The sequence below is a fragment of the Patagioenas fasciata genome, chromosome 19 (assembly GCF_037038585.1).
Source record: "Patagioenas fasciata isolate bPatFas1 chromosome 19, bPatFas1.hap1, whole genome shotgun sequence".
Taxonomy (NCBI): domain Eukaryota; kingdom Metazoa; phylum Chordata; class Aves; order Columbiformes; family Columbidae; genus Patagioenas; species Patagioenas fasciata.
The window spans coordinates 1,577,339-1,592,822 of record NC_092538.1 but is presented as its reverse complement, the minus strand read 5'-3'; the positions used below and the strand labels follow the sequence as shown (position 1 = coordinate 1,592,822).

The window sequence follows — 15,484 nt, the reverse complement described above, 5'->3', positions numbered from 1 at the left end:
TCCTTTCCTTTCCCCCCGTGCCAGTGGGGGGGACCCAGAGGACCCGCCCAGGCCCCCCCAGGTTTGTGGGAGCAGCACTGGGGAGGGGCCGCTTTTTCCCCCAGCTACGAATATAGAGACAATTTGTACAAAAACTCTAAAGTGGGGGGGACGGCAACTCGGGGACCCCCAAACCACCACAGGGGGGGTCCACATCACCCCATGCACCCCATCACTTTTGGGGTGTCAGAGCCCCCCCCCCATGCAGCTGCCCCTCAGGGGTCCTGGGTGGGTTGTGAGGTCCCTGGGGGCTGGAGGGGAGAAAGGGGGAAACCTGGGTTTGGGGGGGTCCCACGGGTTCTTGCGAGTGGGTGTGGGGGGGTCTCAGTGGTTTCTGGGATCCCTGGGGGGTCCCTGAGATCAAAAAGAATTTGGAGGCTGGCAGGGAACTTTGTGAGGGGAAGAGTGAAACATCCCTTTTCCCTCTGTTTCACAGCCCCAGCTCAGCCCCAGCTCCTTCTCAGAGGCTCCGTTCAGCAGGGCCTAAAGCAATGAACCAACGATTGGTTTTAGTTCCTTCCTCATGTCCCCCCTGAACCTCCCTCCTGCAGCTGAAAACCAGCACCCTGTGTCCCGTCGGAACAGCCCCGCTCGAAAGCCGCAGGATTACGTGGATCACGTCTCGGCTCAGCGGGGGCCTCGCTTGTGGCCTCTGCTCTGTTGGAGGGAAGAAGGGAGAAGGAAACCATTTCTGTTCTTCGTTCCAAACCAAATGTTTTACCTGGACGTTGGTGCATCTTGAGATGGGCCCTTGAGTCCTCTGCAGCTTCTAAGTCATTCCGAAGTGACCCTTGAACAGTGTTATACCCTGAAAATAAAAGCTTCAGAACAAATGTGAGGCCTTGGTGCTTATTTTAAAAACGTTCTTTAAGCTTCAGTGGCTGTTCGCTGCTGCCCTTATCTACGGTCACGCTGAGTAAAGCGATACAGAAAGCTCAACGCATTCACGAGGTGTTAATGTCGACGTCTCATTATCCGCGTTCTCTCCGAGAAAGCAAAAGTAACTCCAGACACTGATACCGTCCCAGCTCTGGCGCAAGGGGAAGCTGTGGAAACCACCTTCATGCGCCTGATGTCCCTCGTCCCTTCCCGGCCGTTTTGCTGCAGGGCACCAGACGATCGACACCTCTGGGTTGGTCACGGCCGTGATGGGAGCCGAGGGAAAACGGAAAGGGAAGGCTGGATCCCGTGGGAAATGGGGCCAAGAGTCAAGGACCGTGCTGCTGCTGATCCTCTTCGTCACTCGCTGGGAGGAAGGCGCCCGAGGGAAGGGAGAGAACGGCCACTGATGTCCCCCAGCGCGAGGTGGACGACGGTTCCTGGGGCAAAGAGGTGATCGAGGGCACGTGGGAAGGAAAAGATCCCGAAAACACGACGACAGCCCCGAGATGCCACATCCGGCTTCCCCCGAGCTCCCTCCCGGCTGTGCTCCGCACCTTCTCCTTCATCACCAGCACCTCCCGCCCCGCTGATCGCCCAGCTCGTGTCAGGCGGCTGGAGAACGTGGTTCAGAAACACTGGGCAGGACGGAGCCAGCGGGCAGGACGCGGCCAGCAGGCGCTCGCTGCTCTCCTGGACAGGCCGGCACGGAGCCCTGAGGAGCCCCTGGGTCCTGGTGCCGTGCTGGTCACAGCCTCGTGATGCTGCTGGGCGAGCGTCTCATCCTCCCCTGCTGCTCCTCCCATACAGGTATCTTTTTTCTCATTTCCTCCCCTCTTCCTTTCCTTCATCATTTCCCCTTTTTCTGCCTTATACCCCTCTCAAGTCTCTTTCACTGCTGTCATCTCTTCTTTCTTCCTCTCTCCTTTCTGTTTTTTGATCCCATCTTCCCTCCTGTCTTCATCATCCTCTCTCCATCTCCCTCTCCCTTTCCATCTCCTCCTTTCCTCCATATGTAATTAATATATATCCATATTCACATATTCTATATATTCATATAGAATTCTGTATATTCATAAAATGAATCCATTTCTTGGCTGAGCTGATGGAGTTAGTTCTGTCCTGTCAACTGCAAATCTGAATTCTCAGGACAGGACCAAGTGGGCTGAAAATGCGTTGCCGTGGCGGTCCTGGAGATGTGCCCAACATGGGACACAATGGGGTCTCCCCGGAGGCTTCTCTTCTCTCCCCTTCCTTCCCTCCCCTTCCTTCCCTCCCCTTCCTTCCCTCCCCTTCCTTCCCTCCCCTTCCTTCCCTCCCCTTCCTTCCCTCCCCTTCCCTCAGAACCCCATTCTGGTTTGGGATGAAGGGACCTCTGGAGATCATCCAGTCCAACCCCCCTGCTCCCGCGGGGTCCCAGAGCAGATCACACAGGATCCCAGGGGTCTGAATGTCTCACAGAAGGAGACCCCACACCCGCTCTGGGCAGCCTGGGCCGGGCTCTGGCACCTCCCAGCAAACAAATTTCTGCTTGTGTTCAGATGGAGCCTCCTGTGTTTCAGTCTGTGCCCGTTGACCCTCGCCCTGGCGCTGGGCACCACTGAACAGAGTCTGCTCCATCCTGACACCCACCTGAGATATTGATCCCATTGATCAGATCCCTTTCAGCTTCTCTTCTCCAGCTCAACAGCCCCATCTCTCTCAGTCTCTCCTGATCAGAATGATGCTCCAGACCCCTCAGCATCTCTGTGTCCCTCCACTGGACTCCCTCCAGTAACTCCTTGTCCTTCTTCAACTGGGGAGCCCAGAACTGGACCCAGAACTGCAGATGCAGCTTCCCCAGGGTGGAGCAGAGGGGGAGGATTCACCTCTCTCACCTGCTGCTCACACTCTTCTTAATAAATATCCCCCAGGTACCCTCGGCCTCGTGACCACAAGGACACATTGGTGACTTGTGGCCAACCTGATGTCACCCAGAACTCCCAAGTCCTTCTCGCAGAGCTGCTTTCCAGTGGGTCCACCCCCAAACCGTGCTGGTACTGGACCCCTGCTGCCCCAGGAGGGGCCGGTATCGCCCCGCTATCGCGATGGGTGGCACCGACAGCCCCGGTATCGCGATGGGTGGCACCGACAGCCCCGGTATCGCGATGGGTGGCACCAACAGCCCCGGTATCGCGATGGGTGGCACCGACGGCCCCGGTATCGCAATAGGGAGCACTGATGGTCCTGGTATCGCGACAGGTGGCAACAACAGCGCTGGTATCGTCACAACAGCAGTGACGACGGCCCCAGTATCGTGATGGGCAGCAGTGATGGTCCTGGTATCGCGATGGGTGGCACCAACGGCCCCGGTATCGCGATGGTTGGCACTGACAGCCTCAGTATTGCAATAGGGAGCACTGATGGTCCTGTATCGTGACAGGTGGCAACAACAGCGCTGGTATTGTCACAACAGCAGTGACGATGGCCCCAGTATCGCGATGGGTGGCACCGACGGCCCCGGTATCGCGATGGGTGGCACCGACAGCCCCGGTATTGCGATGGGTGGCACCGACAGCCCCGGTATCGCGATGGGTGGCACTGACGGCCCCGATATCGCGATGGGTGGCACCGACAGCCCCGGTATTGCGATGGGTGGCACCGACAGCCCCGGTATCGCGATGGGTGGCACCGACAGCCCCGGTGTCGCGATGGGTGGCACCGACGGCCCCGGTATCGCGATGGGTGGCACCGACAGCCCCGGTGTTGCGATGGGTGGCACCGACGGCCCCGGTATCGCGATGGGTGGCACCGACGGCCCTGGTATCGCGATGGGTGGCACCGACAGCCCCGGTGTTGCGATGGGTGGCACCGACGGCCCCGGTATCGCGATGGGTGGCACCGACGGCCCCGGTATCGCGATGGGTGGCACCGACAGCCCCGGTATCGCGATGGGTGGCACCGACAGCGCCCTAACGTGGTGCTCATCAGTAAGAAGGGAGGGAAGGGGGTTGCAGGGCAGCCATCGCTCGGGGTCTGCGGGATCTCCCTGTGCTTGTGGGAGCCCACGAGTCTTTGCATCACGCCTTGCGTTTTATTCTCTCTTCCTCTTTCAATTACTTATCTCACTTGTGTTTTTTTATCTTAGCCCATGAGTTTTCTTACTTTTGCTCCTCATATTCTTCATTCCCATCCTACTGAGGGGTGTGTGGGGCTGCTCTGCCAGCCACGGCTGCCCCACCGCAGCTCCCCAGGCCCTCACGTCTCCGATCCCAGCAACAGCAGTGGCCGCGGCACTGATTTCTTTCCTCTCCCTTTTGCAGCCTCCTTGCGCTCGTCCTCTCCACGCCGATCTCTCCTGGCTTCCTCCAGCTGCTGTGTCCTCTGGGTAAGTGCAGCTCGACCCCTCCCAAGATGCTCTCGAGTTGGCTGGGGTTTCTAAAACAGAGGGAAAAGGGATGTCTCACTTTTCCTCAGGCAGAGTTTCCTCCCAGACCCCTTTTACCCCCTGCGCTCTCCACAGACCCCAGTTACCGTTTCTGTTCGATGGGGAACATCTCACTGTGCTGTGCATGGCCAAGACGATGAGGACTCTGGACAGGAAATCCCTTCCAAGCGCAGCTTTCCTCTCACCGTTGGGCAGCGACAACAGCCCCGGTATCGCGACAGCAGCACCGACAGCCCCGGTATCGCGACGGATGGCACCGACAGCCCCGGTATCGCGACGGGCAGCAGTGATGGAGCCGGTATCGCGACGGCAGCACCGACGGCCCTGATATTGTGATGGGCAGTGACAGGGGCCCTGGTATCGTGATGGGCAGTGACAGGGGCCCTGGTATCGTGATGGGCAGAACCAACAGCTCCAGTATCGTGATGGGCAGCACCGACGGTCCCGGTATCGCGACGGCAGCACCGACAGCACCGGTATCGCGATGGGCAGCGACAACGGCCCCGGTATCACAACGGCCCGGTATCATGATGGGCAGTGACAGGGGCCCTGGTATCGTGATGGGCAGAACCAACAGCTCCAGTATCGTGATGGGCAGCACCGACGGTCCCGGTATCGTCACGGCAGCACCAACAGCACCGGTATCGCGATGGGCAGCGACAATGGCCCCGGTATCGCGATGGGTGGCACCGACGGCCCCGGTATCGCGATGGGTGGCACCAACAGCCCCGGTATCGCGATGGGTGGCACCAACAGCCCCGGTATCGCGATGGGTGGCACTGACAGCCCTGGTATCACAATAGGGAGCACTGATGGTCCTGGTATCGCGACAGGTGGCAACAACAGCGCTGGTATCGTCACAACAGCAGTGACGACGGCCCCAGTATCGTGATGGGCAGCAATGATGGTCCTGGTAGCGCGATGGGTGGCACCGACGGCCCCGGTATCGTGACAGCAGTAAATCTCAAGACCTCCCAAAATAAATCCCCCTTCCATCCCTCCAGGTGTGACAAGACCCTTAATTAACATTTCATTAATCAAACAACTCAAACCCCCGTTGTCACAAATCGCTGCATTAACGAACTTCAACTCATTCCAGAACCCAGTTTATTAAGCAAAGCAGAAAGCGCGTTAAATAGAAAGAAAAACACCAAAACCCCTGTTTCTCGGCTCAGATCGGGGCGCTTTACGGCACCATTTTGCCACCATTTCCCTTTCCGGTTCTTCCCACCGCGAGCAGCCGCTGCCCGTTGATCTCACAGCGGCGTTTTTTCCCAATCTCGCAGGATTTCAGCCCAATTCCGGCCCCGTTCCGTGCGCCCCCTGGTGCCGGAGATGACGATCGGGCGCCAGCTCTTCCCATCAGACCCGGTGCCGAGAAACCAAACCCCCCATGGTCGCTTCTTCAAACACAACGCGCAGATTCACCCCTTTTCTCCCCAAAAATCCCCCTCTGGATGCGCCGTCCGGTGGGAAAGCCGACGGTGGTTTCGGCGCGGGGGTTTCCTGAGGGCGCAAACCTACCCCGGGCGCTGCTCCGGCGCCGCGATCCCCACTTCGGCTGGTTCCTCAATTTTAAGGCGCTTCGGGGGTGGCTCGGTCCCGGCTTGCGGCTCCAGCATCGCCATTTCGGATGGTTTGTCCTCAATTCTCCAGTGTTTTGGGGGCTGCTTGGTCCCAGCCTGCGGCTCCGGCACCAGCGCCACAATCGCCATTTCAACTGGTTTCTCCTCAATTTTAGGACGTTTCAGGGGCGGTTCGGTCCCGGCCTGCGGCTCCGGGATCACCATTTCGGCTGGTTCCTCTTCAATTCTCAAGCGCTTCAGGGGTGGCTTGGTCCCGGCCTGCGGCTCCGGCTCCGGCATCGCCATTTCAGCTGGTTTCTTCTCAATTTTGCAGCACTTTAGGGGCAGCTCGGTCTCAGCCTGCGGCTCTTGCGCCACAATCACCATTTTGGCTGGTTTATCCTCAATCTTCAAAGGGTTCGGGGGTGGCTCGGTCCCAGCTTGCGGCTCCGGTGCCGGCACCACAATCTCCATTTCAGCTGGTTCCTCCTCAATATTCAGGCACTTTGAGGGTGGCTCGGTCTCAGCCTGCGGCTCCAGCATCGCCATTTCGGCTGCTTTCTCCTCAGTTTGAAAGCATTTTTGGGGGGGCTCGGTCCCTGCCTGCAGCTCTGGCTCCGCAATCACCATTTGAGCTGTTTTTTCCTCAATTTGAAAGCCCTTTGGGGTCGGCTCAGTCCCGGCCTGTGGCTCCGGTGCCGGCGCCACAATCGCCATTTCAGCTGGTTGGTCTTCAATTTCCAAGTATTTTGGGGGTGGCTCGGTCCCGTCCTGTGGCTCTGTCACCACAATCTCCATTTTAGCTGGTTCCTCCTCTATTTTCAGGCACTTTGGTGGTGTCTCGGTCCCGGTCTGCAGCTCCGGCACCGCCATCACAATTTCAGCTGGTTCCTCCTCAATTTCCAAGTATTTTGGTGGTGGCTCAGTCCCGGCCTGCAGCTCTGGCTCCGGAATCGCCATTTCAGCTGGTTCCTCCTCAATCTTCAAGCATTTTGGGGGCATCTCAGTCTCATCCTGCGGCTCCGGCACCGGTGCCACAATCACCATTTCAGTTGGTTTCTCCTCCATTTTAAAGCGCTTTGGGGGCGGCTCGGTACCGGCCTCCGGCTCCGGCGCTGCAATCACTGTTTTGGTTGGTTCCTCATCAATTTTAAAGCCCTTCAGGGGCGGCTCAGTCCCAGCCTGCGGCTCTGGCGCCTCAATCACCGTTTCAGCTGGTTCCTCCTCCATTTTCAGGTATTTTGGTGGTGGTTCGGTCTCAGCCTGCAGCTCTGGCTCCGGCATCACCATTTCCGCTGGTTTCTCCTCAATTTTGAAGCGCTTTATGGGCAGCTCGGTCCCGACCTGCGGCTCCGGCTCCACAATCTCCATTTCGGCTGGTTTCTCTTCAATTTTCACACACTTTGGGGGCGGCTTCATCCTGGCCTGCGGCTCTGGCTCCATATTCACCATTTCGGCTGGTTTGTCCTCGATCTCCAAAGGCTTCAGGGGTGGCTCAGTCCCAGCCTGCGGCTCCAGCGCCACAATCACAATTTCAGCTGGTTCCTCCTCAATTCTTAAGCGTTTCAGGGGTGGCTCAGTCCCGACCTGCAGCTCCGGCATCGCCATTTCACCTGGTTTCTCCTTGATTTCAAAGCATTTTGGGGGTGGCTCGGTCCCCACCTGCAGCTCCGGTGCCACAATCACCATTTCAGCTGCTTTCTCCTCTATATTCAGGCACTTTGGGGGCAGCTCAGTCCCGGCTTGCGGATCCGGCTCCGGAATCTCCATTTCAGTTGGTTTCTCCTCAATTTGAAAGCCCTTTGGGGTCGGCTCAGTCCCGGCCTGTGGCTCTGGTGCTGGTGGCACAATCACCATTTCGCCTCCTTTCTCCTCAATTTCCAAGTATTTTGGGGGTGGCTCAGTCCCCACCTGCGGCTCCGTCACCACAATCTCCATTTCGGCTGGTTTTTCCTCAATTTCCAAGCAGTTTGGTGGTGGCTCAGTCCCAGCCTGCGGCTCCGTCACCACAATCACCATTTCAGCTGCTTCCTCCTCTATTTTCAGGCACTTTGAGGGTGGCTCGGTCTCAGCCTGCAGCTCCGGCACCGGCATCACCATTTCAGCTGGTTTGTTCTCAATTTCCAAGTATTTTGGTGGTGGCTTAGTCCCGGCCTGCAGCTCCGGTGTCAAAATCACCATTTCAGCTGCTTTCTCCTCTATTTTCAGGTATTCTGGTGGTGGCTTGGTCTCAGCCTCCAGCTCCGGTGCCGCAATCTCCATTTCAGGTGGTTTGTCCTCAATTTTCGCACACTTCAGGGGCTGCTCCGTCCCGGCCTGCAGCTCCGGCTCCGCAATCGCCTTTTCAGCTGCTTTCTCCTCCATTTCCAGGCAATTTGGAGGCGGCTCGGTCCCGGCTTGCGGCTCCGGCACCGGCATCGCCATTTCAGCTGGTTTGTCTTCAACTTCCAAGTATTTTGGGGGTGGCTCAGTCCCCATCTGCAGCTCCGGCACCGGTGCCAAAATCCCCATTTCGGCTGGTCTGTCCTCAATTTTAACGCATTTTGGGGGCGGCTCAGTCCCCACCTGTGGCTCCGGTGCCATAATCACAATTTCAGCTGGGTTTTCCTCAATATTCAGGCACTTTGGGGGCGGCTCAGTCCCAGCCTGTGGCTCTGGTGCCACAATCCCCATTTCGGCTGGTTTGTTCTCAATTTCCAAGTATTTTGGGGGTGGCTCGGTCCCCATCTGCAGCTCCGGCACCGGTGCCAAAATCACCATTTCAGCTGGTTTGTCCTCAATTTTCAGGCACTTCGGGGGTGGCTCAGTCTTGGCCTGCGGCTCCGGCACCGCAATCTCCATTTCGGTTGGTTTGTCCTCAAATTTCAGGTATTTTGGTGGTGGCTCAGTCCTGGCTTGCGGCTCTGGTCCCGCAATCACCATTTTGCCTGGTTCCTCCTCAATTTTGAAGCACTTTAGGGGCAGCTTGGTCTCAGCCTGCGGCTCCAGCGCCACAGTCGCCATTTCAGCTGGTTTCTCCTCAATTTTCACACATTTCAGGTGTGGCTTGGTCCCCGTCTGCGGCTCCGTCACCACAGTCACCATTTCAGCTGCTTTCTCCTCAATTTCCAAGCCCTTTGGGGTCAGCTCGGTCCCCACCTGCAGCTCCCGCGCCCGGTGCCACCTCATGTGTGCGTTCTTGCCCCGCATCGTGGCAAACGCCCTGGAAACGGGGCGGAAAACCCAGGTTTTAGTGCTTTTTGGCTTCACCCTCTCTGGGTGTGTTTTGGCGCGGGTCCGGCGCCGTTTCTCGGCTTCACACCGGGTGGTTTTAACACCTTTTAACCTCTTTATCCCCAAATAAGCAACAACTCACCTGCCGCACTCAGTGCATGGAAAGGACTCCCCGGCGCCCTCATTTTGGGCCATTTGCTGCTTCATTTTGGCCCTTTCCTCGGGCGAGGGACGGGGCTTCTTCTTCGGGGGCTGGAAAGTGGCCTGGAAAGCAGAGATTCCCCTCATTCCCCCCTTTCACCAAAGGTCGAGAGTGCTGAGAATAAACCAGCTTGGAAACAAGACCCTATGGAACAGCCCATAGAGACAACTCAGCCAGGTGAGGCTAAAATAGCCAAAACCGGCTCTTTTTGTGACACAAACCACCGCTTTTTGGCAGGGAACTTACAGCAATTCCCTTCGGTGGCGAAGCCAAAACCACAGAATATCCCCCAAACCATTCAAACCCCACCAGGATCGTTAATACCTGGAATCACTGCAATCAACCTGCAGCCAATCGAGCCCATTTCGGGCCCAAAAAGCCGCTTTTTTGGCCTCAAGGCGGTTTTCCCGCGGCGCAAATTCCACGTAAACGCGTTTTCTACCTTCTCCTCGGCCTTTTCCTTGTTTCTCTTGGCTTTTTTGCCCGTCCCTTTTGCTCGGTAGGACTTGAGTTTGGTCGTTTTCTTCCAGATGTAGTAATATTCAACACACTGGGCCACAGTCTTAGTCTGGACCTAAGCGAGGGGATAGGGGCGGTTTAGGATGGAAACGCCGCGGTAAATCACATTTACGCCTCGTTTTGTCTCATTCCGGTGCCTTTTTTGCAGTGTTAAGCAGCAAAATGACATTTGGAGAACGGGAGTTCGATGCGTGACTCAAAAACGCGGCTTTTTGGGTTAAAACCCGATGATTTTGGGGGATTTACCTTCTTGTGGATGCAATAAAAGTCCTTCTTGTGGGTGGCAAAAGCACGGTGGAAAAGCTGCTGCTCCAATGGCGTCCACGTGTCCGAGCCTGCGGGGCAATGAGCGGGTTCGTTATGGGGAACGCAATTAGCAAATGGGGCGGGGGGGTCGTTATCGGCACCCCAAGATGTTTAAATCAGCGTGGAAAGGGTATCGTGGTGTCTGTTTGTGTCCTGGGGGGGAATGGGCCCCGTTCCTCGTTTACCTGCGTAATGATAATTGGCCAGAGGGTCCGATTCGGACTTGGGGGGCCCCCCCGAAAGCAGCATCTCCAGCGCCTTCTGCAAGAGGAAGAGGCTCGGGGTTCGCCTTCCATTCGGAGCAGGACGCCCCAAGTTGTGATTTTGGGGGTTTTGGGTGATATCGGGGGGGTTTTGGGGAGATATCGGGGGGTTTGGGGAGGTATCGGGGGGCTTGGGGAGATATCGGGGGGTTTTGGGGAGATATCAGGAGGTTTGGGGGTGATATCAGGGGGCTTTGGGGAGATATTGGGGGGTTTGGGGTGATATCGGGGGGTTTGGTGTGAAATCAGGGGGTTCTGAGGTGATATCAAGGGGTTTTGGAGAGATATCAGGGGGTTTGGGGTGATATCGAGGGGTTCTGGGGTGATATCAGGGGATTTGAGGAGATATCAGGGGGTTTTGGGCTGATATTGGGGGGTTTGGGGTGATATCGAGGTGTTTTGGGGAGATATCGGGGTGTTTTGGGGAGATATCAGGGGGTTTTGGGGTGATATCGGGGGTTTTGGGGTAACATTGAGGGGCATTGGGGAGATATCAGGGGGTTTTGAAGAGATATCGAGGGGTTTTGGGGAGATATCAGGGGGTTTTGGGGTGATATCGAGGGGTTTTGGGGTGATATCAGGGGATTTGGGGAGATATCAGGGGGTTTTGGGGTGATATCAAGGTGTTTTGGGGAGATATCGGGGGGTTTTGGGGAGATATCGGGGGGTTTTGGGGAGATATCAGGGGGTTTTGGGGAGATATCAGGGGGGTTTGGGGAGATATCGGGGGCATGGGGGTGATATTGGGGCTTTTGGGGGTAATATCGGGTGGCTTGGGGGTGATATCGGGGGGTTCTGGGGTGATAACAAGGGGTTTTGGGGTGATATCGGGGGCTTTGGGGTGATATCAGGGGGTTTGGGGAGATATCGGGAGGTTTTGGGGTGATATCGGGGGGTTTGGGGTGATATCGGGAGATTTTGAGGTGATATCGGGGGGTTTTGGGGAGATATCATAGGGTTTTGGGGTGATATCAAGGGGTTCTGGGGTGATATCAAGGGGATTTGGGCAGATACCAGGGTGTTTTGGGGAGATATTGGGGTGTTTTGGGGAGATATCAGCGGGATTTGGGGTGATATCGGGGGGTTTTGGGGTAATATCGGGGGGCTTTGGGGAGATATCGGGGGGTTTTGGGGTGATATCAATGGGATTTGGGGAGATATCAGGGGGTTTTGGGGTGATATCTGGGGGTTCTGGGGAGATATCAGGGGGTTTTGGGGTGATATTGGGGGGTTTGGGGTGATATCGGGGGCATGGGGGTGATACTGGGGCTTTTGGGGATGATATCGGTGGGTTTGGGGGTGATATTAGGGGGTTCTGGGCTGGTATCAAGGGGTTTTGGGGAGATATCAGGAGGTTTTGGGGTGATATCAGGGGGGTTTGGGGAGATATCGGGGGTTTTGGGGAGATATCAGGGGATTTTGGGGTGATATCAGGGGGTTTTGGGGTGACATCGGGGGGTTTGGGGAGATACCGGGGGGTTTTGGGGTGATATCAGGGGGTTCTGGAGAGTTATCAAGGGGTTTTGGGGAGATATCAAGGGGGTTTGGGGTGATATCGGGGGAGTTTTGGGTGATATCGGGAGATTTTGAGGTGATATCGGGGGGTTTGGGGAGATATCGGGGGCATGGGGGTGATATTGGGGCTTTTGGGGTGATATCGGGGGGTTCTGGGGTGATATCAGGGGGTTTTGGGGAGATATCAGGGGGTTTTAGGGTGATATCGGGGGGCTTGGGGGAGATATTGGGGGGTTTGGGGTGATATCGGGGGTTTTGGAGTGATATCGAGGGCATGGGGGTGATACTGTGGCTTTTGGGGGTGATATCGGGGGCTTTGGGGTGATATCGGGGGGTTTTGGGGTAGTATCATGGGGATTTGGGGTCATATCGGGGGGGTTTTGGGGTGATATCAGGGGTTTTGGGGAGATATCGGGGGGTTTGGGGTGATATCGGGAGGGTTTGGGGTGATATAGGGGGGTTTTGGGGAGATATCGGGGGGTTTTGGGGTAATATCAGGGGGTTCTGGGGAGATATCAAGGGGTTTTGGGGAGATATCAAGGGGGTTTGGGGTGATATCGGGAGATTTTGAGGTGATATCGGGGGGTTTTGGGGAGATATCGGGGCTTTTGGGGAGATATCGGGGGTTTGGGGGAGATATCGGGGGGTTTTGGAGTGATATCGGGGGCATGGGGGTGATATCAGGGGGTTTTGGGGAGATATCGGGGGGTTTGGGGAGATATCAGGGGGTTTTGGGGAGATACCGGGGTGGTTTGGGATGATATCAGCGGGTTCTGGGGAGATATCAAGGGGTTCTGGGGAGGTATCAAGGGGGTTTGGGGTGATATCAGGGGGTTTTGGGGTGATATCGGGGGGTTTGGGGAGATATCGGGGGCATGGGGGTGATATTGGGGCTTTTGGGGTGATATCGGGGGGTTCTGGGGTGATATCAGGGGGTTTTGGGGAGATATCAGGGGGTTTTAGGGTGATATCGGGGGGCTTGGGGGAGATATTGGGGGGTTTGGGGTGATATCGGGGGTTTTGGAGTGATATCGAGGGCATGGGGGTGATACTGTGGCTTTTGGGGGTGATATCGGGGGCTTTGGGGTGATATCGGGGGGTTTTGGGGTAGTATCATGGGGATTTGGGGTCATATCGGGGGGGTTTTGGGGTGATATCAGGGGTTTTGGGGAGATATCGGGGGGTTTGGGGTGATATCGGGAGGGTTTGGGGTGATATAGGGGGGTTTTGGGGAGATATCGGGGGGTTTTGGGGTAATATCAGGGGGTTCTGGGGAGATATCAAGGGGTTTTGGGGAGATATCAAGGGGGTTTGGGGTGATATCGGGAGATTTTGAGGTGATATCGGGGGGTTTTGGGGAGATATCGGGGCTTTTGGGGAGATATCGGGGGTTTGGGGGAGATATCGGGGGGTTTTGGAGTGATATCGGGGGCATGGGGGTGATATCAGGGGGTTTTGGGGAGATATCGGGGGGTTTGGGGAGATATCAGGGGGTTTTGGGGAGATACCGGGGTGGTTTGGGATGATATCAGCGGGTTCTGGGGAGATATCAAGGGGTTCTGGGGAGGTATCAAGGGGGTTTGGGGTGATATCAGGGGGTTTTGGGGTGATATCGGGGGGTTTGGGGAGATACCGGAGGGGTTTGGGGTGATATCAGCGGGTTCTGGGGAGATATCAAGGGGGTTTGGGGTGATATCAGGGGGGTTTGGGGTGATATCGGGAGATTTTGAGGTGATATTGGGGGGTTTTGGGGAGATATCGGGGATTTTGGGGTGATATCGGGGGGTTCTGGGGTGATATCAAGGGGTTTTGGGGAGATATCAGGGGGGTTTGGGGTGATATCGGGGGGGTTGGGGTGATATCGGGGGCTTTTGGGGTGATATCAAGGGGTTTTGGGAGATATCGGGGGTTTTGGGGAGATACCAGGGGCTTTTGGGGGTGATATCGGGGTGTTTTGGGGAGATATCGGGGTTTTGGGGTGATATCGGGGGGTTTTGGGGAGATATCAGGGGTTTTGGGGTGATATCGAGAGGTTTTGGGGTGATATCGGGGTTTTGGGGTGATATCGGGGGGTTTGGGGAGATATCGGGGATTTGGGGAAATACCAGGGTGTTTTGGGGAAATATCAGCGGTTTTGGGGTGATATCGGGGCTTTTGGAGTGATATCGGGGGCATGGGGGTGATATTGGGGCTTTTGGGGGTGATATCAGGGGGTTTTGGGGTGATATCGGGGGGTCTGGGGTGATATCGGGGGGTTTGGGGTGATATCGGGGGGGTTGGGGTGATATTGGGGGTTTTGGGGTCACTCACCATCAGGTCGCCGCGCGCTGCGTGCAGGCAGTGCAGGGCCAGCTCCAGGTTAAGGACGGCGCCGGGGACAGCGCTGGAGCTCCCAGGGACGGCACTGGAGCTCCCAGGGATGGCGCTGGAGTTTCCAGGGATGGCACTGGAGCTCCCAGGGATGGCACTGGAGCTCCCGGGGACGGCACTGGAGCTCCCGGGGACGGCACTGGAGCTCCCGGGGACGGCACTGGAGCTCCCGGGGATGGCACTGGAGCTCCCAGGGACAGCACTGGAGCTCCCAGGGATGGCGCTGGAGCTCCCGGGGATGGCGCTGGAGCTCCCGGGGATGGCGCTGGAGCTCCCAGGGATGGCGCTGGAGCTCCCGGGGATGGCGCTGGAGCTCCCGGGGATGGCGCTGGAGCTCCCAGGGATGGCACTGGAGCTCCCAGGGATGGCACTGGAGCTCCCGAGGATGGCACTGGAGCTCCCGGGGATGGCGCTGGAGCTCCCGGGGATGGTGCTGGAGTTCCCGGGGATGGTGCTGGAGTTCCCGGGGACGGTGCTGGAGCTCCCGGGGACGGTGCTGGAGCTTCCAGGGACGGTGCTGGAGCTCCCGGGGATGGTGCTGGAGCTCGCCATGGACAGCAGGGTCAACACTGCAACCGACACGGGGTGGGGGAAACGGGCTGATGGGACATGGGGATGTTGGGGTTCGGGGGGGAAATGGGGTGATATGAGGTGGGGATGTTGGGGTTTGGGGGGGAAAGGGGGATGTGACATGGGGGTGTTGGGGGAAAGGGGGATGTGACATGGGGGTGTTGGGGGAAAGGGGGATGTGACATAGGGGTGTTGGGGTTTGGGGGTGGAAATATGGGATCCAACAAGGAAAAGCTGGGGTTTTTCAAGGAAAAGCGTGATACGACAATGGGTACGATTCAAGGAAAAGTTGGAGTTGGTCAAGAAAAGATGCGATATGATAAAGGAAATGTTGGGGTTTGTCAAGAAAAGGTGCAATAGGACAAGGAAAAGTTGGGTTTTGTTGAGAAAAGACGTGATAGGACAATGGAAACGTTGGGTTTTGTCAAGAAAAGACATGATAGGACAAGCAAAAGTTGGGTTTATGTCAAGAAAAGACACGATAGGACAAGGAAAAGTTGGGTTTGGTTGAGAAAAGATGCGATAGGACAAGGAAAAGTTGGAGTTGGTCAAGATAAGACGCAATAGGACAAGGAAAAGTTGGGTTTATGTCAAGAAAAGACAATAGGACAAGGAA

At 56.8% G+C, this 15,484-nt stretch overlaps 1 protein-coding gene and 1 long non-coding RNA gene across 2 annotated transcripts; both read right to left on the bottom strand.

Moving 5' to 3' along the window:
* Positions 1-5,435: 5,435 nt before the first annotated feature.
* LOC139829470 (uncharacterized) lies at positions 5,436-9,946 on the bottom strand. Its single transcript, XM_071817043.1, has 3 exons — positions 9,768-9,946; positions 9,266-9,387; positions 5,436-9,112 (listed from the first exon to the last, which is right to left on the bottom strand). The coding sequence occupies exons 2-3, from the start codon at positions 9,328-9,330 to the stop codon at positions 5,866-5,868; spliced, it is 3,312 nt and encodes a 1,103-aa protein (XP_071673144.1). The 5' UTR covers positions 9,331-9,387; positions 9,768-9,946; the 3' UTR covers positions 5,436-5,865.
* A 137-nt stretch (positions 9,947-10,083) lies between these two features.
* LOC139829499 (uncharacterized) lies at positions 10,084-14,338 on the bottom strand. Its single transcript, XR_011741987.1, has 3 exons — positions 14,239-14,338; positions 10,336-10,411; positions 10,084-10,179 (listed from the first exon to the last, which is right to left on the bottom strand). It is a non-coding gene; the product is annotated as an uncharacterized lncRNA (long non-coding RNA).
* Positions 14,339-15,484: the final 1,146 nt, after the last annotated feature.